A 17,220-nucleotide genomic window follows, 5' to 3' on the forward strand; every position below is an offset into this window, starting at 1 on the left:
TGTTACACTATTGTTTTCCAGTCCTGTATCCTTAGGATGCTGAAGGCCAGTAGCTGACCAGGTACTCGTTTGTTATCTTTCTTTCTTCCACAATACCCCAATTGCAGCCACTGTCTATATGATCACTGTGAAAATGTTTAAAAAATCTCTTTCCTTCCTATCTTTACCCTTGAGTAGGTGACTACCACCACTCCAGAGGCTCTTCAGTTGAGTTGAGAATTCCAGCCTTTTGTCCATATTATTTTTTACATCCTCAATTTTCTTCAGAAGAACATAAGACAGACAGACAAAAGAAAGGAAGGAAGGAAAGAAGAAGGGAAGGAAGGAAGGAAGAAGGAAGGAAGGAAGGAAGCAAGGAAGGAAGGAAGCAAGGAAGGAAGGAAGGAAGGAAGGAAGAAAAATCCTAAACAACAAAGCCCAATAGCACACGTCATAAGGAGAAGAACGGCCAATGCAGGCACTTGGCCAGAATTATGAAAACTGCCTTGTTACTTAAAATATCAAAGTTGTTTTTGTGTCTGCACCAACAGTCAATGAAATTTGCATCCGGGGTATTGAGGAGATTATTTCTTTGAAGAAGAGAAGGCATCACACAGGAGTAGGTTTTTCTCCTTTCATTGCTTTCCCTTTTCCAAATGCTAAGGGGAGGTGCTATGGGCAACTTGAGTGCTGTCTCTGAGTTCATCCTTCTTGGGCTGTCTGACGATGCTGAGCTCCAGGCTGTGCTCTTTGTGGTTTTCTTAGTGGTTTATGTCCTGACCCTGATGGGGAACTTGACAATTCTGCTGGTGATAATGGTTGATTCTCACCTGCACTCACCCATGTACTTTTTCCTGGGCCACCTCTCCTTCCTGGATCTTTCCTATTCATCAGTCTCCGTGCCCAAGGTGATGGAAAATCTAATATCTCAGACAAAAACAATCCCTGTGAAGGGATGCCTGGTCCAAGCCTTCTTCGTGTTTGCCATGGGGGGCACCGAGGCCTTGCTTCTTGCTGTCATGGCCTATGACCGCTATGCAGCCATCTGTCATCCTCTCCTCTATGGCCAGATGATGAACAACTGGTTCTGTGAGGGGCTGGTGTGGGGGTCCTGGGGCCTGGCCATAATGAACTCACTCCTTAATACCCTCCTAGCTGTGAATTTGGACTTTTGTGTCTATGGCACCATACACAACTACAACTGCGAGTTCCCTTCTCTCTTCCCCCTCTCCTGCTCTGATGTCTCTACCAACGCTGCTGTCCTGCTCTGGTCTTTTGTTATACACGGCTCTGCAACCTTCCTCCTGGTTTTAGCTTCCTATGGCTGCATCTTCTCCACTATCCTGAGCATGAGATCCACCACAGGCAGAAGCAAGGCCTTCTCCACCTGCTCCTCCCACCTCACTGTAGTGGTCTTATACTTTGGCTCAGCCTGCCTGCGCTATGTCATGCCAACCTTGGGTTCTCCCATGGAAATCTTCTTCTCCTTGCAGTACACTGTTATCACCCCCTTGCTGAACCCCTTCATCTACAGCCTGAAGAACAAGGAGGTGAAGGCAGCTATGAGAAGAATGCTTGGAAAATGCTGCCAGCATTTGAGTAAGTTCATCAAAGTCACTGAGTGAATAAAACCCTTGAGCAAATTAAAATCCATATAAGGAGTAATTAAAGAGAAATACCACTGAAGTCAGATGTCCTGTGAAAGCTCTTGGATTTTCCCTGAACCATGCCACTTCCCTTGGTGGCCTTAAAGTTAATTCTGTTCTGAGACAAAGCATTACATCATCTGGGTCTTTTAATGTAAAACCTGGTTTTATCCTTTTATTTTGAAGAGGACATTTTTTAGTTTGTGTTTCCCCATGCCCAAATGCTTTCCATTGTTTTAGTAAAAGGACCCATATTCCTGTAGGCAGAATTTCCTGTCCCTTTACATATGTACCATCAATGCATTTATTGTAATGGGGGTGATTGTGGGGTGCAGTAGCCTGGTCATTCTGTTTCAGCTCCAATGTCTGCTCCAGGAGTGTGGTCAATTGATTCAAAACTGGCTGGGACTATACAGCTTATGAAACCTGTGACCTTTGCAATGTGGCTTAGCAGCTTTCCCCATCGTTGTTTTTTTTTTTTTTTTTCTCCTTGGATATGAGGTGGCCATATAATGTCTGCTTTGGCCTTGTCTTTTTAAGTAATCCATCTCTCTGGTGTAGCTCACACACAAGTCACCAACTTCAATAGACAGCTTGATCCTTTCTTTATGTATTGCATTGGTGTATATTCACTGTATATTGTGATGAGTTTCATAAAGGCATTTTGATAACTTTCTGTATAGGAATGGAAACCACCCTACAGAAGTGAATAAAATATTTCTATTGCAACACAAAGTTGCCATGGGCCTTTGGCAATATATTTCCTTTTGTCTTCTGTCCCTTGGCAATCTCAGATCTACCTTCAGTGACTGTAATTTTCCCTCTCCTAGAATTTCACATAGATGTGCTTATAGTGTAGAGCAAATGTTTGTGCCTGTTTCCTCTCCCTCAGCCCAGCGACACTGATGAGTTCCTCTGTTCTGTAGTTCACAGGTATGAGGAGAAATATTTGTGAAGATGTATATGTTCATCCATCTGGGTAAACACCTAGGGGAGGAATTATGTCTTATTGATTGTGATATTTAACTTGATAGGAAACTGCTTTGCTACTTTTAATCATGTCTGTACAGCTCCATGTTCCTACTAGTGGCTTATGCACATTGCAGTTGCTCTCTAAATCCTTTGCAATATTTTGTATTGAAAAAATATTTTTGAATTTTCACACTCAAGTCGACTCAGGAAAGTTCAGCTTGTCCTTTAAAACCTCTCATAAAGGAAACCCCAAGTCTCCATGACCGTATGGTGAATTTTTAGCAAAATCTATCAGAAGAATTAAAATAAAATTTCAATAAGACCTTCCAAAGCACACCAGAGCAGAAACATTCTCAGGTGACTTTATGAGATCCTGTTACCAAAACCAGACCAAGAAAATGATATATTCTCAGGAAAAGGTTTTCATTCTAAAACCTGAAAGCAGAGCCTTCTAATTAATGCCACAATTATTATGTAATAAAACATTCATTCCTTTAGATGAATTTTGTCTTAGAGTGGCCTCAGCCAGGCAATGGTGGAGAACACCTTTACACCCAGCACTCATGCTTAGAGCAGGCAGAGCTCTGTGAGTTTGAGGCCAGCCTGGTCTACAAAGTGAGTCCAGGACAGCCAAGGCCATAGAGAACAACCATGTCTTAAAACAAAACAAAAGAAAAACACCCAAACCCAAACAACAACATCAATAAAAAAAAACTAGAGTGTCCTTCATTTTCCACCCAGGAACATCCACATTCAAAAATACCACTTTTGTCCCTATTGTTTTGTTTACATAATCTTGTGGATAATCTGGGTAAATAAACATGTCTGCTCTGTATAATTCACTCATATCTTCAGCACTTTTATTTTTGTCTTAAAAATGAACCCATTAACAACAGTCAAGAATTCCTGTAACAAAAGGATGAAAATTAAACATATTAGAGAAGAGTTACCTATGTGGTTGAAAGTTTCGTGTTCAGGAGGAAAGCAGTGAACAGAGCTAGGATGACGAACAAAGTCTTTTTATTAAACTCATCCCTTGGTGCACCCGGTACCACTAAATCCACCCATTAATTACATCACCAAAGAAAATACTGCACCAGAGTTATGCAAATGGCCCAAAACTACACTAAAAGAGTACTCAACATCACCACTCATCAGGGAAGGTCAAATGAAAGCCACAAGCAGACATAACCTAAGTTTCCTAAGAAGAAGCTGATAGCAAACAGAGCCAGGGTGATGGCAAATGGAGGGAATCCCAACAGTTGAGAGGGAGAGATGTGGATTATTGTTTGTGATTAGTGTCGGATACATAGTAAGACAAAACAAACAAATGGGTGCTGGTGAGGATGTGGGGAAAGGGGAACACTTAGACTGTTGGCGGGTGGGAATTAAAAAACCAAACTGGAAACGCCATGCCATTCAGCAATCCCACCCTTGAGTGTGTTAACCAGAGGATCTGAATTGACCATGTAAAGTGTGAATTTTATGTGCCCATGTTATTGCATAACTGGTCATAATAGCCCAGATGTGGAGTCATCCCAGGGGTCCATCAATAGCTGCCTGGAGTTTAGATGTCATGTATGACAGTCTTGATGCATGAAATAAGCCAGGCACAGAATGGACAAACACTAGATGGTCTCACTTGTGTGTGGCCCCTCTGTAAGAAAGCAGAGCATGGGTCTCAGACTGTGGAGGGAGGAAGATGCAGGGTGCGGGGAGGTGATGAAGAACAGGCAGATGTAAGAGGAGAGGTTCTGGCAGCCTGTTACCCACTAGGCTGGCCATGGCTAACAACGATGAACTACACGGTTCAAAATAAGGAAGAGAATATCACCTGTGAGGTGATGGGCATGCTAATTATTCTGACTGCATCATGGCAGTGGACACACATGGATCAAAACATCATACTATGCCTAATCAATATGTACAGCATTAGATGCAAGTTTGAGACCAAGTCAAACTAAAACAAATAATGAGTTAATGAGTTGAAAGTTTTGGTTCTAGGTTGTGCCTTCAAGGAATACAAGGCACCAACCCAGCTGTCTTTGGGGATCCAACTCAGCTACCCATCTATCAACTACTTAAACCTGCTCTCTGCCTTGCTCAGTTACTCCTGAGAACTTCCTGCTTGCTCACTGCTCTCTGATACTGAGGATGGTATGGGAGCCATAAGGAAAGAGGTAATGCATGCCTGGGAGTGAGGGGATAGGAGAGTTGCTTAAAATTATGAGCTGATGGGGATTTTAATTCCTTGACTTCTATTTTCTCTTTTTCAAGTGCACAGACATGCCTGAGTTCAGGAGTAGTTCTGACCATTTTTTGACTAAGGGAATTCCTGTATATATGATTTTTTTCTTTCAAAAATATCCCAAGACAGAGAAAGAATGAGCAGCTACAGGACTTAGATGGTTGTGAAACGGTTTCCTGAGGTATACCAGCCTAACTGAACCTCTCCCTCCAACAGCAGCAGTGAAAACCAGGTAAACATGGTTGTAGCCAGAACTGTCCTGGCCACCAGCCAGAGCTGGCTTCTCCTTCCTCCCCTCCCTCTGCATCCTTCCTCACCTAACTACCCAGGTTGCTTCTTTCCCCCCTGCCTCTCACCTGCATCTCATTTCTGGTTCCTTGTTTCTCTTGAGCTTGGTGGAAAATGACCAAACAATTCAAATTAGAATGGCAAACAGGATAGAAATATGTGGGGAGTTAATGCAGCATGTGCTTAAGTGCTAAATCCTCAGAGTTTTGCAAGGTGTGTTGTCATCACATTGCAAATTTGAGGAAAATGTCACACACAGACAGACACACACAGAGACACACTCACAAGTATCAAACACACACATGTTTAAATGATTGTTGATGGTTTTCCCCAAAGCCACTTTCTCTCTGTTCTGATCCTCCCTTACCTCATCCCCAGATCAGAACATACAGGGATTTTCCAAGACTTTCAGGAAGCCACATCAGAGCTGCTAAGGCAGGACTAGGGACAAGAGATGATATAAAGTATAAAATTCAATCAGTTTGTTATGTGTCTCCCAATCCAGGAAGTGTTTATGGGCCACAGAGAATTGCTTTCTTTCACCTCTCACCTCTGCTACCAGTCCTGAGTGTCTGGGCATGGCAGACACTGTCAGCACAAAATTTGCAATGGGGTTTCTTCCCAGCACCCTTCAAGTTTAGGTTGCCTTTGCTTCTTTGTAAATCTGGAGATCTTTGATGACATCAGGGATGCCTGTCCAGGAAGACACTGACCCAAAGCTTCCCTCAGGACAACCTCGTGGTTCCCACCCCAGTGCTGACTTTCTGGACTTTGCTTTCATTACTTGTTTCAAACACAACTTTTAGAACATCTGTGGGGGAAGTTTTTATGTCTTGTCTGATTCTGGAATAGTTTCCTCTAAGAAATGCCTTGAACATTTTTCAATAAATGCACAGCGTTTAATTTCCACTAAACTTGTTATACTTCCTCAGGTTTGATTCATTTTCTAATTTATGTAGAGTCTGAAGAAATGAATTACTAAAACCAGTGATTTCAAACAGTAAGAAAATAAGATGTTTTGTTGTAGAAGTACTCTTTTTTGCTGTGACCTTATTTTTTATGTTTTTAGGTTCTAATGATGTATCTGTGTGGGTGTATTTACTTGTGTGCAGGAGCCCACAGAAGCTGGATTAGGAGGTCGTATCTGGGGCTGGGATGTCCAGTGTGGTTGATGGAAACTGTGTCCTCTCCAAGAGCAGGACACATCCTCAGCTACTGAGCCATCTCTCCAGCCCTTCCACAACCCTTCTAGCAAAAACAAAAGTTCTGTGAGGACCTTTGGTGATGTCATCAAATGTCCTAGCATATTTTACATGAAACAATGACAAAAAAATCTTGTTGTTTTTTTTTTCTGGGTAAGAGAATTTTTGCACAAGCATATGGACTTACGTTCGAATCTCAAGAAAGTGTGTAGAAAGCTGGGTGTGGCCATGAGTTCCTGTGACCCTGGCACTCGTGGCAGCATTCAGGGAGACAAGGGGATCGCTGAGGTTTCCTATTCCCTAGCCTTGCTCCAGGTTCAGTGAGACCATGTCTCCAGGAGCAAGACAGAGAGGGACAGAACAGACCCTTCTAGCATTCTCTGGGCTCTGCCTGGGCATGGGTGTGTACAACCACACAGATGCACACATACACACACACACACACACACACACACACAAATGCACACACACAAAATGTTTATGTTTTCAATTTCAAATTTTAAATATTTCTATAAAGCAAATTATCCCTGGTGGTTGCAGTTGAGGCTGGCTTTGAGAGGAAGGCTCTAGGCATTGGGGGGAAAACTGTCACGAGTTAGTAAACCACTCAGGGAAAGCACACTCTGGAAATGTTACTGTGCTGGCATAAGACCTAGAGATAATGTGGAAGTCTGGTGGAAGCTGAGCAACTCTGATCTCGTATAGTTTCTCAGCCTCTATTGACAAAAAGTATGAAGACCATGGATGATTCTGAAATGGAGCCAAGAATGCTGGCCTGTCTCCCTGAGCTTGGTGTCCACATCAGCTTGTTAACCGGAGCAAGAGAAAACAGCAAGTTCTAACTAAGTGTATGACTGCGGCTGCACAGCTGCTTCCTGCCCCGTGTTTCTTGTTAGCTCATTCTGTTACACTGTTGTTTTTCCAGTCCTGTATCCTTAGGATGCTGAAGGCCAGGAGCTGACCAGGTACTTGTTTGTTATCTTTCTTCCTTCCACTATACCCCAGTTGCAGCTACTGTCTATATGATCACTGTGAAAATGTTGAAAACAAAATCTTTCTTCCCTAACCTCACCCTTGTCTAGGTGACTACTGTGACTCCAGAGACTCTGTAGTTGACTTGAGAATTCCAGTCTTTTGTCCATGTTATTTTTTTGCATCCTCAATTTTCTTCAGAAGAACATAAGACCTAAAAAAAAGAAAGAGGAAAGGAAGAAAGAAAGAAAGGAAGGAAGGAAGGAAGGAAGGAAGGAAGGAAGGAAGGAAGGAAGGAAGGAAGGAAGAAATCCAAAACAACAAAAGCCCAATAGCACACATAAGGAGAAGAACGGCCAATGCAGGCACTTGGCCAGCATTATGAAAACTGCCTTGTTACTTAAAATATCAAAGTTGTTTTTGTGTCTGCACCAACAGTCAATGAAATTTGCATCCGGGGTATTGAGGAGATTATTTCTTTGAAGAAGAGAAGGCATCACACAGGAGTAGGTTTTTCTCCTTTTATTGTTTTCCCTTTTCCAAATGCTAAGGGGAGGTGCTATGGGCAACTTGAGTGCTGTCTCTGAGTTCATCCTTCTTGGGCTGTCTGACGATGCTGAGCTCCAGGCCGTGTTCTTTGTGGTTTTCCTCGTGGTCTATGTCCTGACCCTGATGGGGAACTTCACGATTCTGCTGGTGATAGTGGCTGATTCTCACCTGCACTCACCCATGTACTTTTTCCTGGGTCACCTCTCCTTCCTGGATCTTTCCTATTCATCAGTCTCCGTGCCCAAGGTGATGGAGAATCTAATATCTCAGACAAAAACAATCCCTGTGAAGGGATGCCTGGCCCAGGCCTTCTTCGTGTTTGCCATGGGGGGCACCGAGGCCTTGCTTCTTGCTGTCATGGCCTATGACTGCTATGCAGCCATCTGTCACCCTCTCCTCTATGGCCAGATGATGAGCAACTGGTTCTGTGAGGGGCTGGTGTGGGGGTCCTGGGGCCTGGCCATAATGAACTCACTCCTTAATACCCTCCTAGCTGTGAATTTGGACTTTTGTCTATGGCACCATACACAATTACAACTGTGAGTTCCCTTCTCTCTTCCCCCTCTCCTGCTCTGATGTCTCCACTAATGCTGTTGTCCTGCTCTGGTCTTTTATTATACATGCCTTTGGAACCTTCCTCCTGGTTTTAGCTTCCTATGGCTGCATCTTCTCCACTATCCTGAGCATGAGATCCACCACAGGCAGAAGCAAGGCCTTCTCCACCTGCTCCTCCCACCTCACTGTAGTGGTCTTATACTTTGGCTCAGCCTGCCTGTGCTACATCAGGCCAACCTTGGGTTCTCCCATGGAAATCTTCTTCTCCTTGCAGTACACTGTTATCACCCCCTTGCTGAACCCCTTCATCTACAGCCTGAAGAACAAGGAGGTGAAGGCAGCTATGAGAAGAATGCTTGGAAAATGCTGCCAGCATTTTGAATAAGTTCATCAAAGTCACTGAGTGAAGAAAACCCTTGAGCAAACTGAAATCCAGATAAGGAGTAATTAAAGAAAAATACCAGTGAAGTAAGATGCTTTGTGAAACCACTTGGATTTTCCCTGAACCATGCCACTTCCCTTGGTGGCCTTAAAGTTAATTCTGTTCTGAGACAAAGCATTACATCATCTGGGTCTTTTAATGTAAAACCTGTTTTTTATCCTTTTATTTTGAAGAGGACATTTTTTAGTTTGTTTTTTCCCATGCCCAAATGCTTTCAATTTTTTTAGTAAAAGGACCCATATTCCTGTAGGCAGAATTCCCTGTCCCTTTACATATGTACTGTCAATGTATTTTACTGTAATGGGGGTGATTGTGGGGTGCAGTAGCCTTGTCATTCTGTTTCAGCTCTAATGTCTGCTCCAGGAGTGTGGTCAATTGATTCAAAACTGGCTGGGACTGTACAGCTTATGAAACCTGTGACCTTTTCAATATGGCTTAGCTTCTTTTCCCATCATTTTTTTTTTTTCTCCTTGGATATGAGTGGCCGTATAACGTCTGCTTTGGCCTTGTCTTTTTAAGTAATCCATCTCTCTGGCATAGCTCTCATGCAAGTCACCAACTTCAATAGACAGCTTGAACCTTTCTTTAATTATTGTATTGGTGTATATTCACTGTATATTGTGATGAGTTTCATAAAGGCATTTTGATAACTTTCTGTATAGGAATGGAAATCACCCTATAGAAGTGAATAAAATATTTCTATTGCAACACAAAGTTGCCATGGGCCTTTGGCAATATATTTCCCTTTGTCTTCTGTCCCTTGGCAATCTCAGATCAACCTTCAGTGACTGTAATTTTGCCTCTCCTAGAATTTCACATAGATGTGCTCATAGTGTAGAGCAAATGTTTGTGCCTGTTTCCTCTCTCTCCGTGCGGTAACACTGATGCGTTTCTCTGTTCACATGAGCAGAAATATTTGTGAAGATGTATATGGTCATCCAACGGGGTAAACACCTAGGGGAGGAATTATGTCTTATTGATTGTGATATTTAACTTGATAAGAAACTGCTTTGCTTCTTTCAGAGATGTCTGAACAGCTCCATGTTCCTACCAAGCAGCACATGAACATTGCAGTTGCTCTCTAAATCCTTGCCAATATTTTGTATTGAAAAAATATTTTTTAATTTTCATACTCAAGTAGACTCAGGAAAGTTCAGCTTGTCCTTTAAAACCTCTCATAAAGGAAACCCCAAGTCTCCATGACTGTATGGTGAATTTTTAGCGAAGTTTGTCAGAAGAAATAAAATAAATTTTAAATAATATCTTCCAAAGCACAGAAGAACAGAAACATTCTCAAGTGACTTTATAAGATCCTGATACTAAAACCAGACCAAAAAAAAATGATATATTCTCAGGAAAATGTTTTCATTCTAGAATGTGAAAGCAGAGCCTTCTGACTAATGCCACAATTATTAGGTAATACAACATTCATTCTTTTATATGAATTTTGTCTTAAAGTAGAGTGGCCTCAGCCAGGCAGTGGTGGAGAACACCTTTACTCCCAGCACTCAGGCTTAGAGCAGGCAGATCTCTGTGAGTTAGAGGCCAGCCTGGACTACAATGTGAGTCCCAGACAGCCAAGGCTACAGAGAGAAACTGTCTCTTAAAACAAAACAAAGGAAAAACCCAAACCAAAACAACAACATCAATAGAAAATAGAATGTCTTTCATTTTCCACCCATGAATATTCACATTCAAAAATACCACATTTGTTCCTATTGTTTTGTTTACAAAATCTCGTGGATAATCTGGGTAAATAAACATGTCTGGTTTGTTTAATTCACTCATATTTTCAGCAGTTTTATTTTTGTCATAAAAACAAACCCATTCCAAACAGTCAAGGATTCCTGTAACAAAAGGATGAAAACTAAACATATTAAAGAAGAGTTACCTATGTGGATGAGAAAGTTTCCTGTTCAGGAGCAAAGCAGTGAACGGAGCTATGATGACGAACAAAGACTTTCTATTAAACTCATCCCTTGGTGCACACAGTACCACTAAATCCACCCACTAATTACATCACTAAAGAAATTACTGCACCAGAGTTAAATAGACCAGGAGGACTTCAAAGACTGTTGGGGCAGACTAGAGACCCTCAGCTTCCCTGAGCCCAAAGGCAGGAGATCTTTTAAACACCGGGGCGAGTTAAGAGAAAAGTTCTGGATGGCATCATCGGGACATTGGTCAATGGGATATAGCCAGCACATTGGGTGGTTCTGAGCGTTCAAGTGTTCTTCTCTGCACTTAGGCCATCTGTGCTTGCTATTCAGAGTCACTGTTGTTGCAGACCCTGACCTGGGAATGCTTCCCCCTGCCCTGTTTTCACTTTAAAGATCCTCCCTAGTTCCTTGAGAGTGCCATTCCTTAGCCAGAGGTCAAGATAGTATTTACATACAGTTCGGAAGAGGTAAATAAGTAACAGATTTTCCAAAGTATCCAGGGCATTTAGAGGCAGGAGAGGTGGCTCATGCTTTAAGAGCGCTCTCTGCAATTCCAAAAACCCACATTAGGAGGCTCACAACTGCCTGTAACTCTAGTTCCAGGGACCTGACACCTTCTGCCCCCTAGTAGCACCCTAGGAGGCAGGGCTCTAGAGGTGGCTCAGCAGTTAAAAGCACTAGCCATCCAGATTCCATTCCCAGCACCCATAACCACAGGTGCCTGTAACTTCAGTTCCAAGGTGCCCTCTTACTGTCCACTCGGGGACCAGGAATGCATGTGATGCACAAACACACACTCAGGCAAAAACACTCATATACATAGCGTAACAATTAGCCTAGATATCCCTGGGAGGCCCTTGCCTTTCTGAAAGGAAGGGGAAAGAAGTGGATCTGGGAGAGACGGGAGGTAGGGGAGGGACTGGGAGGACAGGAGGGAGGGGAAACAGAAATGGGAGTTGAAATGTAACATTCATATGTTACAAAAAGAAAAAAAAAAGAAAGCCCCAACAGAATGAAAGGGCTTTTGATCCTTTAATTTATCCTTTGATCTCTTAGTTGCTCTGGGGTATCCTATTTCCACACATTTGTGAGTTTTCCCAGGTTCCTCCTAATACATAAAACATATTTATTTGTTTTTTGTTTGTTTGTTTGTTTATTGTGCTGGGTGTTGAGCCAGGGTCTTGGATAAGTGAGTATTCTATCACTGAGCTAAACTTTCTCCCCTTCTTTCTTTATCGATTTAATCTGTGTCTGTGGAAGAATAGATGGTCCGGAAGCCCCAAATCTACAATGTTGATGGCATCATCCATAAAGAACAATCATTAAAACCAAGTCTTGAAAGCACTAAGTACCAAAAATTGATAAATACTATTACATAAAAATTAAAATTTATTCAAAGACTTCATAAGAATGATAAGTGAAACCACATAATGTGGGGGTATATTTGCATGCAAAGGAACAGTAAATTCCTAGTCTCCTACTTTATGAAAAGATGAACCAACAGGTAAAAATGAGGAAAAGCTTCTGTTCTGGGCATACTGATGAGGGTGGAGCTAAGGCAGGCTCTTACCACTGTGGGCATGAGCTGGCTAATGCCATGTTCACATGCGGTTATCAGCTGAGAAATCACAGCTGATCTGGGTACAACTGGTCATGTCGGTTCCATGGGAGGAACTCATGGGAGTGCCACAGCTATAAAAATCACACCTGGAGTTCACATGATCATATGAAAAGTGAACTAAAGAAAAATGTTGATGAATCTGGACATGCTGACCCAAGGTGTCTTCAGCCAGAACGTTCTAAGTCATCGTGTACCTAACGAGTTTTCTACAGACATTCTAGGAGCAAAAGGAAACTTCCAACTGGTCAGACATATTTCCTTGTAGACTGTCCCAGTCACAGTATTTTTACTGACTAAATGGTGTCGCAATGATGAATCCATGTAGTGCTCTTGGTAGCTGGTAACAAATCTTGCCCACAGCCTGGATTCTGAATACCCGACTGTAACAGAAATCATGAAATTGAATCACAGTTTGATCCTACAGAAGAAAGCTAGCTTGGGGAGAGACAGTCAGGATAAAGGAAAAAGAACACATTCTTGAATTTGTAGGGAGCCCTGCTGCAGAAGGAGCTCTAACTAACGGCCTTCTAACGTTGGCTCATCTGAAACAGGAAAGTTGTTGGTACTCACGGAAGAAAACGACCAGGAATCCCAACAGCCTTCACTCTAAGCCCCGTGCTCCCATTGTTGGGCCATTCTGGGAGGTCCCCCGCCTTTAGGAAGCTGCAGCTGTCTGTAGTAATCTAAAGTGAGTGGGAAGGTGGGAACCTGGACAAAGTGAGACTTAAAAGCTTTCTGAAAGCCGGGAAGGAATACTTGCATATCAGCTCATCTCTTCCAAGTTTGTATCACTCTTTGTGGACTCCGGGAACAGTCTGCCTCTGCAGGGGGTCTGATGGGGGCCTAAAGAAAACTGAACCCTCTCTGTGTGTGATGACAAAACGGTGAGGTTGGTAAGTGCTTGGTATGTGAGAATGGAAAATTTCTTGTTTTCTAGTTAAATGGGTTCTAGCTGTGTGCACTAAAGGAAAAAGCAAAACAGCAAAATCCACAACAACAAAAATAAACCAGGGAAGGTCCACAGGCTAAGGATGGAATGAAGCACTCCAGGACAACACAGGACAGGGTCACACCTGGAGAACACTGCCAAGCAACAGCAGCTCATTGCCTTCACAGGCGATGGAAGGTTAGTCTTGATTTTTGCAGTTGTATTGGTTAAAAACCAGAAGATACAAATTTCCCCTGGAGACCAGATCTTACATTGCTTTATCTTTGAGCTATTTAGTGAAAAGAAAATTAATATGGTCAAATACAATTGTCCCTTATCATGTGGATGACCTTCCTGGACCAGAGCATAGGAAACTGTGTCCAGCTCTCTGCGGCCAGCTGTCCTCACCCTCACCTGACACCTGAGACTATTGTTTCCTCATCACTGCCGGCTGAGATCTGAATCTTGCTCCCGATGGCAAACAATATAACAAGAACTTCTAGATATCTAACGAAGATCTGTCCAGGCTTTCCTTTTGAGGTTTTTGTTTTGTTTTCAGTGGAGTAGCATTGAATGTGGAACCCAGGGCTTCTTGCATACTAAGCCAGTCCTCTATGCTGAGCCCTGGCCAGCGTTCTCCTTAGCTGAAAATATTATGCCAAGATTCTAACCGGTATAGCTGGGGCTTGCAACAGGTTGAAAACCGTTTGAAACCAAAACACACCCTCTGGCTTTGATGTCCCTGTGCTTTTCCTGTGCTGTGCTTGAAACTGTTTACTTATTTGTGTCTTTGTTTTTGAGGCAGATCTCCAAGAGAAGTGATGCCCAGCAGTGGCTGACAGGAGGATTGCTGAGGACGACTGAAAAGTAAAAAGTAAAAAGAGAGCCCACAGAGACTCCACTCTAGAACAGGACCTTTTGGCTTGAGGGGCTGGGGAGCCCAGGCACCAAGACTGTGAAATCTCCCTGTGCTGAAACCACATTTATAGGCTAATGGATGGAGGAGTCGGGACTAATAATACCTGAAGACTGCTAACCTCTGAAGACTTTTGGAAGGTTTTTTTTTTTTTTTTTTTTTTTTTAGAACTTTGAACTGTGTCTGAGACCTCTCCCTGTGCCGGGGATATTAACTCTGTATCCCAGCCGTGTCCCGCTCCCTCATTCCCTCCCAGACCCTCCCTCCCTCCCTCATCTCCACCGTGCCCCTTTCCAAGTCCACTGATAGGGGGGGACCTCCTCCCCATTCATCTGATCCTGTTTTATCAGGTATCTTCAGGACTGGCTGCAAAGCCCTCCTCTGTGGCCTAACAGGACTGCTCCTCCCTTGGGGGGGGAGGGGAGGCCAAAGAGCCAGTCATTGAGTTCCTGTTAGAAATAGTCCTTGTTCCCCTCACTTTGGGAAACCAATTGGTTACTGAGCTACCACAGGCTACATCTGAGCAGAGGTTCTAGGTTATATCCATACATGGTCCTTGGCTGAATGTCAGAAAAGACCCTGTGCCCAGATATATTTGGTCCTTGTGGAACTTCTATCCTTTCCACATCAGACTAACTCCCCTTCTTTCTTAAGATTCCCTGTACTCTGCCAAAGGTTTGATCATGAGTCTTTGCTTTGAAAACACTGCTAGTTAGAGTCTTTCAGATGCGCTCAGTAGACTCCTGTCATACATTCAATGCACATCCCATCTGTCTTTCTAAATGAGGATTGATCATCTTACCCCATGTCCGCTCAATTGATTATCTTTTTTAGGTGTATAGATTTCATTATGTTTATCATATCTTATAGGTCTATATAAGTGAGTATATACCGTGTTTGTCTTTCTCCTTCTGGGATATTTCACTCAGAATGATCTTTTCTAGATCCTACCATTTGCCTGCAAATTTCATAATTTCCTCCTTTTTGATTGCTGAGTAGTATTCCATTGTGTAAAAATACCACAATTTCTGTACCCATTCCTCCGTTGATGGACATCTGGGTTGTTTCCAGGTTCTGGCTATTACAAATAAAGCTGCTATAAACATGGTTGAGCAAGTATCCCTTTTGTGTACTTGAGCAAACTTTGGGTATATACCTAGCAGTGGTATAGGTGGGTCTGGAGGAAGCACTATTCCTAATTGTCTGAGAAAGCGCCAGTTAGATTTCCAGAGTGGTTGTACCAGTTTACATTCCCACCAGCAGTAGAGGAGGGTTCCCCTTTCTCCACAACCTCTCCAGCATGTGTTGTCACTTGAGTTTTTCATCTTGGCCATTCTGATGGGTGTAAGGTGATATCTCAGGGTCATTTTGATTTGCATTTCCCTGATGGCTAATGAGGTTGAGCATTTCTTTAAGTGTTTCTCTGCCATTCGATATTCCTCTGTCCAGAATTCTCTGTTTAGCTCTGTTCCCCATTTTTTAATTGGATTACTTGGTTTGCTGCTTTTCAGCTTCTTTAGTTCTTTGTATATCCTGGATATTAGTCCTCTGTCAGATAAAGGGTTAGTGAAGATTCTTTCCCAATCTGTAGGCAGTCGTTTTGTTTTGATGATGGTGACCTTTGCTTTACAGAAGCTTTTCAGTTTCATGAGGTCCCATTTATTGATTGTTGCTCTTAGAGCCTGTGCTGTTGGTGTTCTGTTCAGCAAGTTGTCTCCTGTGCCAATGAGTTCTAGGCTGTTCCCCATTTTTTCTTCTAACAGATTTAGAGTATCTGGTTTTATGCTGAGGTCTTTGATCCACTTGGACTTTAGTTTTGTGCAGGGTGATAAATATAGATCTATTTTCATTTTTCTGCATGTGGACATCCAGTTGGACCAGCACCTTTTGTTGAAGATGCTGTCTTTTTTCCATTGAATGGTTTTGGCTTCTTTGTCAAAAATCGAGTATTCATAGGTGTGTGGGTTTATTTCTGGGTCTTCTATGTGGTTCCATTGATCCTCCTTTCTGTTTTTATGCCAATACCATGCAGTTTTTATTACTATTGCTCTGTAGTACAACTTGAGATCAGGGGTGGAGATACCTCCAGATGATCTGTTGTTGTACAGGATTGTTTTGGAGATTCTGACATTGCTACCTAAGAAAGCCTATGTTCCACACGTGAAAATCCAACTGTTGGCACAATTCATCCGTCTTTAAAACCCAGAGTTTCATCAGTAGAGCAGGCTGGGACCATCAGGTTCTAAATGATGAGACAGTAAGAACCATGAGATACATCATTTCCGTTTAAACACAGGGACAGTGACTCCATCACCTGACATAGGCCATTAAAATAAAACCCTCACCCCCCTCCGCCAGCTTCCCCTTTTATGTCTCTCCTACTCTAGATGAACATCTCTATGTGTGCGCACTCCCATTCCACACAGCACATCCGTGAGCACCTTCTTCACCGTCTGTGATACCCTCCTTACATTCCACCTCCAAAGCCGACCTTGAAACTCTTCCATCAGAGACTTTCTGAAAGGTGGAACCATCTGCTTGCGGCTCCTCACACTGAGTTAACCCTTGCGATGTGGCATGGTGTTTGGACTTCCATATAATGATGGTGAAAGATAGAAAGAAAGAAAGAGAGAGAGAGAGAGAGAGAGAGAGAAAGAAAGAAAGGAAAGAAAGAAAGAAAGAAAGAAAGAAAGAAAGAAAGAAAGAAAGAAAAAGAAAAAGAAAGAGAAATGCTTTTCCAGAGACAAGTCAGATCAGGGCTTTTTTTTTTTTTTTTTTTTCATCCTACCTTTTTCACTCCACACTCCTGAACCCATGTAGAGGTAATATCTACTCCTGACTGAGTTTTTTTGATTGATTGTTAAAGAGATGTAACTGTCAAAGCAAAACATAATTGTGTCTTACATTTATTCCTTGTGGTGTTTAAGATACTGTTCCGGCATGAAATAGATGTTTATTAAGT

General features: G+C 42.6%; 1 protein-coding gene and 1 pseudogene across 1 annotated transcript; both read left to right on the forward strand.

The window, feature by feature from the left end:
- The first annotated feature begins 653 nt into the window (after positions 1–653).
- LOC132655953 (olfactory receptor 8S1-like) lies at positions 654–1,604 on the forward strand. Its single transcript, XM_060390498.1, has one exon. The coding sequence runs from the start codon at positions 654–656 to the stop codon at positions 1,602–1,604; it is 951 nt and encodes a 316-aa protein (XP_060246481.1).
- Positions 1,605–7,868: 6,264 nt separating this feature from the next.
- On the forward strand, positions 7,869–8,796 carry LOC110560089 (olfactory receptor 8S1-like; annotated as a pseudogene).
- The last annotated feature ends 8,424 nt before the right edge of the window (positions 8,797–17,220 follow it).

Source organism: Meriones unguiculatus, chromosome 8 (assembly GCF_030254825.1).
Source record: "Meriones unguiculatus strain TT.TT164.6M chromosome 8, Bangor_MerUng_6.1, whole genome shotgun sequence".
NCBI classification, from domain to species: Eukaryota; Metazoa; Chordata; class Mammalia; order Rodentia; family Muridae; genus Meriones; species Meriones unguiculatus.